Source organism: Excalfactoria chinensis, chromosome 1 (assembly GCF_039878825.1).
Source record: "Excalfactoria chinensis isolate bCotChi1 chromosome 1, bCotChi1.hap2, whole genome shotgun sequence".
NCBI classification, from domain to species: domain Eukaryota; kingdom Metazoa; phylum Chordata; class Aves; order Galliformes; family Phasianidae; genus Excalfactoria; species Excalfactoria chinensis.
In genome coordinates this window covers 85281392-85291922 of record NC_092825.1, presented here as the reverse complement: position 1 = coordinate 85291922, position 10531 = coordinate 85281392, and the positions used below count along the sequence as shown (strand labels likewise).

The following is a 10531-nucleotide window of genomic DNA, read 5'->3' as shown; positions in this document are numbered from 1 at the left end:
AAGTGTGACCAGTACCGCGCTCAATACCTGCCTTAGAGTCCTTGAGTGTAATGAGTACTGTGCTCATTATGTGCCTGAGAAAGGCTTTGCATGGAGCATCCAGGATGAAGGAGGAAGTTGTGGGGTGAGGGAAGCACACCTTACAGTTCTCACCCTGCATTTCCCTCAATCTCAGCTGTTCCACTAGCCCAAGAAGAAAATAACTTAAAGTTAGGTTAAGTTAATATTCATTGAGGAGTATAAATAGATCATCAAGCTTTCCACAGCCCATTTCCCTACCTTTTGTAAAACGTACGGGCCTTCTTAACGCAGAGCAGTTACCAGAGCAATCCTGGGTAAAGAAATAATTTATCTGAAGGGGGACGAGTTCTTCTATCCTAGGATAAACATCTCCAGACTACATTTGCTTTTAAAACTTAGTGCTTTATATACTAACAATGCAAATGAAGCTTGTAGACATAAAATATTTTTACTATTTCTGCCTCAAAAATAAAAATCATGATAATGTGGGAAATGTTGATGCTGTACTTTAGTTTCAGTGTGTATTTAAATGCAATCTTGAGCAAATAAATCAAAGTAGCACAGAAAAGAAAAAGCCACTGTTCTCAGTACATTGTCATAAACAAAACGGTATTAAACAATTTTAGTACTTTGGTCATTTATTGGGACAGATTACTTTAAAAGCAGAAACAAAACTGACACGCGTGTCCACGCGCATAACACGCTTAGCACACATTTCACACACAAGTAACAACGTCTTACCTTTCAGTTTCTCAAATTTTGTTTCCACAGCAGTATTTAGCTTTATTTTTTTTAAATAAAGACTTCAATTAATTTATTTGTATATTCGTGTTAATATAAAAGAGTAATGCAGTTCTAGAAACGGAAACTGTAAAAATAATAATTAAAAAAGTCTTTAAGCCAAAATAATGAAGGGATAACACAGTTAAGATTGGGATCTTACTTATAAAAATATATTCAGTCCTTCCTCCACTGAGTATCATGTCTGTTTGAAGTAAAAATGACTAAGTCCCCCAAATCATCAAAATGAATACTACATACTACGCTATTAGAATACAAGAGAAGTATTCTCATACTGACAGTCACATACAAATCTTTTCATCTGTATGCTAAATTTGCAAGCTTGGAATATTCCTCTCTACCCAATCCAAACTTAATATTCTTAAGACTGATTCTTTTTTTCCACTCAAACATACTCTTTTAAAATCTTAATTAACCGTGTCATTTCAAGACGGTATATTTATTTGTGTAACTTACTGACATTGTGGGTATGTGGCAAAGATTTCTAATGTCAAAGTGCTGAATACATCGCATTAATGTAATTTCTACTTATATCATTAAATAATATCACATTATGGAAGACGGGTGGCAGAATGGAAAATCAGCGAAGAGCACTTCTTAAAAAGACACTGAATGGGGGTTCTGTCCTTGTAACTAAGAGGCACAACTATATATTTATATATTTATATATATATATATATATGTATATGTATATGTGTATATATATATATATATATATATATATACCAATAGTCGTCTCCAAAGTAAGAGGAAAGTCAGCATATAGGGCATGTCAGTAACCACGTAACATAACCATTTCTAACCTGTTTCACGTATCCCTTGTATTTGATTTCTTTAAATGTACAATTAAAACACTATACAAGGAACATCATATAACTCCTTACAATTTTGAGGATTCTTTTGTTTTCAAGATGGCATTTTACTATTAATGAGATTAAAAAGTGCTGGAGCTTAAATGCATATTGGGTGATTCAGTTTTCCATCAGAACTGATGACTGAATTAGTGCAAAACTTTCACAATGTGCAATTTTATTACGTTGTAACAGACAATGTAACATTCAGCTCTATTTTCCAAATGGAACTTGTTACCTACACCCAACTCAGTTAACGAAACTCAAACAACAATGCATAAGAAATAAATCAGGCGATTCAAATAGCATAATTTTGTAAAAAACATATTTATATTAAACTTCCTTTTCTACCTACCTCCTTTCAGATTGCCAGAAACAAGAAATAAAGGTAATGTGATCCCTAATGAGAAGTATTGCTACTGTAAGAAAAACGTTAAGAGTCAAACACACTTTACTTGCATGTATTTAGGTATCAGCTTTCTAATGCTTTCTGGGTATCGTTTTATTGGTAGTAGGTAGGAAAATCCACACATATTTTCAAATAGTTTTATAAAAAGTTAGAAAAATATACTTGATATTTGTTGTGTAACCTGCCTATGTTCACCCTGACATACATAAAAAAAAAATATGCATTAGAACCATTTATTAGCTGCAGAAATATCAACCACTGCACAGCACCTGGTGAAAGGTTTCAATGAGAACATACAATCCAATATTATATCATCTTGAAGGTATTTTTCTTCGGGTTTAGAGCTATTCACTTTCACAAGTAAACCCAACATGTATTCCGTACTGTGTTCATAGGAGCTTCCATGAAAACACAGATCTTCCTTGCTTTCATGCTTTCTTCACCCTGAACTGCTGGTGATGTGAAAAGTAAATGACAAAGTACAATAGAATGAACTCCGTGTTTAATTGTTACCAATTTTTTACTTTCCAAGAAGCTCACAGACTGTCATTTTTAGAATTTTCCTTCGTGGATAAAACCCATTTATAATACAATTTCTTGACCACTTTTTTTCATTGTTATCTGGGATCCAGTTAAGCAATGACATCATGGGTATCACTGTTCGGTCTTTGGCGTACAGTCAGTGGGGGCAGAGGTTTTCCATAGAAATCTGTATAAAAAATGCCAGAGAAGAAAAACACATTATATAGATGCTTACCATCTCCTTTCCTTAATAAACTGTTTAAATAAGGTCAAATGTGTTCATACTGAAGCTAGATAGCCTAGATGTTGAGAGCTAATTCCTATGGAGCAACTTGCAGGCATAGTGCTAATGCGTGCTGTCCAAAAAACACATTTAATTACATTTTGCTGAACATGCATTAGCACTTGGAATATCATGTCCAGAAGTAATCTACAAACATCCTGTAGATGGCTGTTGGGTGGACAGCAGGGTGGGGTTAGATATTAGGAGGAAGTTTTTCGCACAGAGGGTGGTGACGCACTGGAACAGGCTGCCCAAGGAGGTTGTGGATGCCCCATCCCTGGAGGCATTCAAGGCCAGGCTGGATGTGGCTCTGGGCAGCCTGGTCTGGTGGTTGGTGAATTTTTAGATATAGGTGTAACATTGCCTGTTGCCAATAAAGGAATTTGAAGGAAGAAAATCATTCTAGACTCAGCTGTTAAGTACACCAGAAGAGAATAAGCATCATCCTTAAATATTTGCTAGTGATATAAACGAAAAAAGAAACAAGACACAAACCATGCAGAGTGGTACATACAAAATGTCTCACAAAAGAAAAATACAAATAAATGGTAAGAGGAAGGAGGTATAAAATGAGACAAACTAAGTAGCTTTTTGAATCACTCGAATCTCATCTTCAAGTACATGGATAATTTCCTCCCCAGCAAAGCTTTAACAACATGCTTCAACTTTAACAGAGCATAGTTGTCCAATAAAAGCTGTATTACACTTGTTCTAAACATGGCGTAACTTGAATTAAAACTGCATTTCCGAGCTAGAGTTAGTAAGTTGCATTATGCTACTCTAAGAATATGTATACATGTCTGTAGGATTAAGCTTTTAGTTATCATTGCATTCAATAAGCAAAATGATAAAACTTCTGTCCTCTTGGAATCCCTTGACTTCAATTGAGCTAATTCAGTGTTCCATCAGTATGTGAAAAGCAACAGAACTGCAAAAAAAATGATTGCAGGGTAGATGAAATCCTGTATAATGGATATTTTGTTACTGTCAGCTTTCTGAGGTCTGGCAGACAACTTTAGGACTGGCAGACAATTTTAGCTCCTATTATACGTAAGACAGGTTCATCATTCCTGCAAATGTATCCTCCAGTGGCAATAAACAGATACTAACAAGTGTTGTGCTAGAATCATTACCATGACAGGAAAAATTGCAGTCCTTAGTGAAAGTAATGGCACAATTAAAGATTGAAGTAGTTTACTATACTGCTTGTTAACTCTGCCTAAACATCCAGCACAATGTTCTCTGCTAAGAATGACTCAAAATTACACACTGTATGTCCTACATAGCCAAATAACTAACACACTTTTCAGTTTGCACATTAAATTATTAAGATGAATTTACATCTCTGATAACATTTAGAATTAAAAACACGCCTCTGCCTTGTTGTGTTCACCTCATACTATGCTAGTTTTGTATATTTCTGAAGCAATACCAGTACTACAACCGTGTTCAGTTCTGGGCACCTCAGTACAGAAAGGACATTGAGGTGCGGGAGCAGGTCCAAAGAAGGGCACCAAGGCTTTTGAAGGGCTTGGAGAATGTGCCCTACAAGAGGCTGAGGGAACTGGAGCTGTTCAATCTGGGGAAAAGGAGGCTGAGGGGAGACCTTATTGCTCTTTTAGTATGTGAAAGGTGCTTACAGTGAGAGCAGGGCAAGTCTCTTCTCATTGGTGACAGGTGACAGGACAAGGGCAAATGGCCTCAAGTTGCACCAAGGTAAGTTTAGGTTGGATATCAGGAAAAACTTCTTTGCAGAAAGGGTTGTTAAGCACTTGGAATAGGCTCCTCAGGGAGGTGGTTGAGTCACCATCCCTGGATGTGTTTAAAAACCGTCTGGATGTGGTGCTCAGAAACATGATTTAGCAGAGAGTTGTTAGAGTCAGGGTAATATGGTTAGGCTGTGGTTGGACTTTGAGGTCTTTTCCAACCTGAGTGATTCTATGATTCCATGATTCGAAAGAAGCACAGATCTCAGGTCACTGATCTTACATACTTGTAAGTAGGGAAACTAGCTTAATTTTTTTTTTCTTCCTTGCCCACCCATGCTCTTCCTACAAAATGTGACACCTCCTTTAGGCACAGAATGAGTTAAAAATAAAATAATAATAATAATAATAATAATATTAATAATAATAATAATAATATATGTACGTATATATATCTATATGTGTATATATATATGTATATATATTATCACCCCTTCCCTTTCTTCCCCTCCCTACCTCTTCATCTGGATTTTCTTTCTCGACGCCTTTTCTCTACATTCCTTTAAAAAAAAAAAAAGGAAAAAAAAGGGAAAAAAGAAAAAAAAGGAGAAAAGATGGCTTTATGATCAAAATTTTCTAAAATACAGACCACAGACTACATTTAATGTATATTCCTTTGGAAAATAAATATGTAGTCTCAGAGATTTAAAAGGATTTAGGCATCTTTTGATTATTTGTGTGTTGGTTATCCTCTGGCAGAGAAGTGGCACATTCTGTTGCTTCAGAAATTCAGCAGGTATGTCCACATGGTGCTGTACCACATGACCTTAACAATGGCTTGAAATGATTAATTCAAGGATCAAAAGCATTGATCTCTTTTCTTTATAAACTCCTGAGTTAATGTTTTCTTTCATCAAGGACGTCCATTGCTTTAGTCTGCTTATCCTCCTCTCATGCTACTCCAAATGTCTTCATACTCATTTGTTTTTTGAAAAATTGAAAAATAAAAAACATAAGAAAACCGACGAGTTTTTCATCTAAAACTGAGAATGTATGGTTTGCCTATTTATATCTTGAATGCAGTCTGTGTTTGCACACTTAAAGTAACTATCCTGCTACTGTTTGTAATATGCATTTTTATAATATTTAGGTTCATGCTGTTTGAGCAAATAACAAGTAGCTGTTAACATCCCATACCATGTTAAATTTTGCAAGGGAATCTAAGAGAACTTACATCTTTGGTTAAGAAAAAAAAAGGGGGGGAAAAGACACAAGACTTGAAAAATCAAAACGATGTTTTCAACTAAGTCACAGGGTTAGCTTTTGGTCAAAGAAAACTGATGTTAAAAATATACAAGAAATAAGAAGAATGAAATGTCTGCAGAAGCAAATAAACAATGGAGAATGCTTTAAGAATGTTCAAAAGCCAAAATATTTTAAATTACCAGTATGATGTGTTTCACCAAGAGGCTCGAGTTTTCGAAGTCTATTAAGTTTAGGAGTTCCCCAGCCAACTAAGGAAAAACAAAGACTGTCAAAATACACCTCTACTTGATGCTGAGAAATTTTATGGACACCAGTCCATTTTGGAGAATTCAAAGCATTTTAAAATGGGGAAAAAAAATTAAAAATGCATCATATATTTGATGAATACCATTTAGATAAATATAAAATAAAACAACCTACCCTTAAAAATACTGATATTTTGATTACTCACTGATAATAATCTGACATACTTCCTATATGCATGTGAAAATAACAACTTCTCCCCATGGTATGAATGAAATCAATACTGCTAATACTTCAGACTGTGAAGTGGGAAACTATATCAGAGATTTCTTAGAGAAGTTTTGGCAGTATATCTCTGTGTGAAGATTGTATCAGTTCCATCATTGACTGATATATATTTTAAAAGTTTAAAAACCACATATTGAGACATTGGTTATTGTTTATTAGTACACTTACCTGGGGGAAGAGATGGTGGTGGTGTAGGATTGGGGGGAACTGCATCATCTCCATTAATGGGTTCTACTCTGTGGCCTCTTTTTAATTTTGTTTTTTTATTTTTCTTCTTACTGTTATCTATATAAAACAGAAATAATGAAATGAATAAATAATTGCATACCACATGTTTATATATTCAGAGAACATGTTAAATCATCTTTTAATAGGATTACTGGGGTGAGACGCATGAGCATTTTCAGTCTAGATTTGCATAATACAACAAAAGTTTGTGAAATGTACAATGGACACAGCACACTCTGTTATTGTAAGCATAAAATATATGCAAACTCTACATTTTAGTAAACAAATTCATCTTAGTTTGGTAGCGATGGCAACTGGATCACATATTAGATTATGATAACAAAGGACCAAGTTTCAGCTGTAATCACAGAATCATAGAATCACCAAGGTTGGAAAAGACCCACATACCACCAGTATTTCCCACTAAACCATGTCCCACAATACAACATTTAAACACTTCTTAAACACCTCTGGGGATGGCGACTCCACCACCTCCCTGGGCAGCCTGTTCCAATGCCTGACCACTCTCTCCGAGAAGAAGGATTTCCTAACATCCAATCTGAATCTCCGCTGGTACAAGTTGAGCCCATTCCCTCTAGTAATATCAGTCAAACCAGCAAATAGTAGATTTTTCAGTTCAATAACTGAATGGTGCACTTTCAATGGATTCAATTATTCAGTGCAGAGTCTTGAAAAGTAATGCAGACATAGGGAAGAAATGTGTGAAAAATAACATTAAATGAAACGTTAAAAGGAAGCAGAGTTACCAGAGTCGAGGCTTTCTGAGGTTTGCTGCTCATTTACTTCATGCTGCATATGTTGCACAGTAGTAGTAGAACTGCATGTTTCTAGTCTGGTATCATTTGTTTTTTGACTACTGTTAGTTGATAACTGCTGAGCATCCATTTGTTCCTGTTCAGTTTGAGATTTCAAGACAGCAGTAGCCTTCTCAGTCTCCAACCTTTGCCGTTTCTTTTCCTTCTCAATTTGTTTTTCATTCTAGTAATAATAATAATGATAGTATTTTAACTTGTTTTTATAACTTCTAATGCTGTAAACTAATGATATAGGGAAATATTCCTAAAGTATTTTTTTAGAATTTATTTATTTATTTTTATGTCTCACATATAGCACACAAACTGTTTTCAAACAATAACTGAGGAAGGTAACATCTCCACTACGCTGTCCAGAGTGGCACGAGAAGAAAAAAAGAAAAGTGACTTACAGCAAAAGAAGTTACCTTTAGATTTTTATACTGACTTCCTCTTACATTTGACCGATGGAGCTTTACAGCCTGTTTTCTTGCGTTGTTTTTATTTTTTTGGTTAGATGAAGGAAAAAAAGAACAACTAGATATATATACAAGAACAGCAGTCCTAAGCAAATCTTTTTCTATCGTCTTAATTTTCAACAGAAAACAACAGGTTATACTGAGAAATCTAAGAAGCCAAAGTAGGCAGGGAGATTTTATCTAAGTAACTACAACACTAAAACACTTCATGAGAAATTGGCAGACTTGGAATTCCATTCCTGAATGTCCAATAGTTTAATCAGGAAATATTTTCAATCAAATGTTTACAATGTGATTATTTTACCGTGTCTTCAATTTTTTCCCCCCTTAAACCAATACTAGGGGATTTTAACATGAAAGTATTGATTCATTGCACAGAAAACAAGACTGCCAAGATCGAATAAAAAAAAAAAAGTAAGAAAAAAGTGCTGTGTGTACAGACTTAGAGCAATTCTATCAGAGAAACCACTTTTCTTATTACCTCTCGGGCATTTGTTAGAAGGTCTAAAATGATCCAGATTTCCACATATTCTCATACCTCAGAGATTACAGCAGCTATAGGCTGGAATGGGTTTTCGGAATTCCCAGGCTCAGGGTCCTCCTCATCATGTACACTTCTTCCTTCTTCTCTTTCCCTTTTTAGTTGATATTATTTTGTTGTTGTTATAGTGTGTTTTGTGGGTAGAGGAGAAAGATGAACAAAGAATTATGAAGAACAGTTATTAGGTCATCTAACTCATCCTCCAGGACATGCCAGCTGATTTTTACAGCATCTTTCTCTACTTTGAAATACATTCTACAAAAATCACAGTAACGGGCAAAAATCAACATGAGGACACGTTATAGCAGAGGTAAAAATACATGTTGCCATGTGCCAGAATGCTCAAGCAGCACTTCAGAAAGCCCTAGTTTCTAAGGACCAGATGTGACAGAATACTTCTGTAACAAAGATTTTGATGGTTCAGCAGTATGATGAAATATCAGCACTGTTAGTCTTCCACAACTATTATTTCATGGTATTCAATTACTAAGAAAATAGATGTGCTGAGAAACCAGACTTATCTAAAACGTCTTCTGTATTTAACACATTTTGTTTCTCATCGTTCTAGATTCTCTTTATGTATGGAAAGGAGAACAGTTGACAAACTACACAGTATATATAGTAACAGTCAGGGAAAATTGTTTCAGCAAGAGTCAGAAAAGTTGAGAAAATCAAACCAAATCAGTAAGGGCACAAATCAAGAGACTTCACAGTAGCTTCACAGTCACTTCTCACAATAACTGAGATTTGCATGTCTTTACATTTTTAGGACAGAGAGAGAGAAAACGGGCACTTAGAGCATATTATAATAATGCCTCAGTAAAATGATTCACAGTAGTCTCTAATAGGAACCCTGGTAGGCTGCTGACAACTGCAAAGGCCTTGGAAGGAAAATAATAAATGCTCAGATACAATCATAGAATCATTTGAGTTGGATAGGACCTCTGAAAGTTATCTTGTCCAACTTCCCTGCAATGAACAAGGACACCTACAGGTAGATTTGCCAGATCATGAGTCCCTGCTTCCCTGCATCATCTTAAGTCCTCTCCGTGCCTTGGAAGCTGGATATCCTAAAGTTTATTAGGAATAGTGTTAAGTAAATTTTAATTTTTGATATTCAAATATGGGTTACAAAGTGCAATTTAAGTTAGTCAAAGGTTACTTTAGGACACACCTGAAGGCACATTAAGATTAAATGACTATATATATATATATATATATGTATGTATGTATATATATATATATTGTTTAGCGTCCTGTGAAGTTCTATCAGCAAGACCAAATACATTCCACAAATTGCCTTGCAGTTCTCATTCCAGTTTAAAAAAGAAAAAAAAAGGACTGAATCAGGCAGAAACTTGTAGTTCTTAAAGAAAAGGTTTGGCATTCAGGTCCTTACTTCTAATATGTAAGCTCTTGGCTTGAAACTTTAAATCCATCACAGCAGGCTCCCCATAAGTTCTACGTACAAGAATTATCAAATATTCTAGAGAAGGAGGGAAGGGAGGTAGGAGAAATAAAAGTACCTTTCTTCTCGTATCCTTCTCACTCGCTCAGCTCGTTCTCGCTTCTTTTGTTCCTCGTACGCTTTTTGTTCTGTAGTATCTCTTTGGATGCGCTCATTTAAGGCATCAAAATCTTTTGCTATGATATGTAGAAGCCAATATAAACCCTTTTTAATTGATTTATCGATTTTTTTCCCATAGCCCATGACAGCTGAGCAAGGTTCCTGTAAACATAAGAAGGAAAAAAAAAAAAAGGGGGGGAAATTATTTAGTTTTTTGCAGTTTAGATGACTTCACCAAATACACGGGCTGAGCCAAACAAATACTGTTGATCTTAAGCTTGTATCTTGTATAAGATACAAATCACATCAGATCTACCAAATTCCTGTATTTCCAGTCCCATTTCGGCAATACTAACTGCTGCACAGAAAAATGTTTGCACGTCTATCTCCAAATAAACATATATATATTTAGCAGTTACATATATATCCACTAGTTATTTACATATCTATTTATATTCCTATTTCAACAGACAACCTATGCATCTCCATAGGAATATAAGCATTTTATCAAGCT

The 10531-nt window shown here is 35.2% G+C and overlaps 1 protein-coding gene across 3 annotated transcripts in view; it reads right to left on the bottom strand.

Annotated features, from left to right (window-relative positions):
• Positions 1-1564: 1564 nt before the first annotated feature.
• ARL13B (ARF like GTPase 13B) overlaps positions 1565-10531 on the bottom strand; it is a 39442-nt gene continuing 30475 nt past the window's right edge. For 2 of the 3 annotated variants that reach the window (XM_072339194.1, XM_072339208.1), the window contains exons 6-11: positions 9977-10179; positions 8448-8544; positions 7386-7617; positions 6559-6675; positions 6039-6107; positions 1565-2791 (exon numbers count right to left, since the gene is read on the bottom strand). In XM_072339194.1, the coding sequence (XP_072195295.1) occupies positions 2715-2791; positions 6039-6107; positions 6559-6675; positions 7386-7617; positions 8448-8544; positions 9977-10179 (795 nt within the window). In that variant the 3' untranslated portion in view covers positions 1565-2714. Of the gene's footprint in view, positions 2792-5109; positions 5154-6038; positions 6108-6558; positions 6676-7385; positions 7618-8447; positions 8545-9976; positions 10180-10531 lie in introns of all 3 variants that reach the window. The other variant, XM_072339200.1, reaches the window with a different exon arrangement.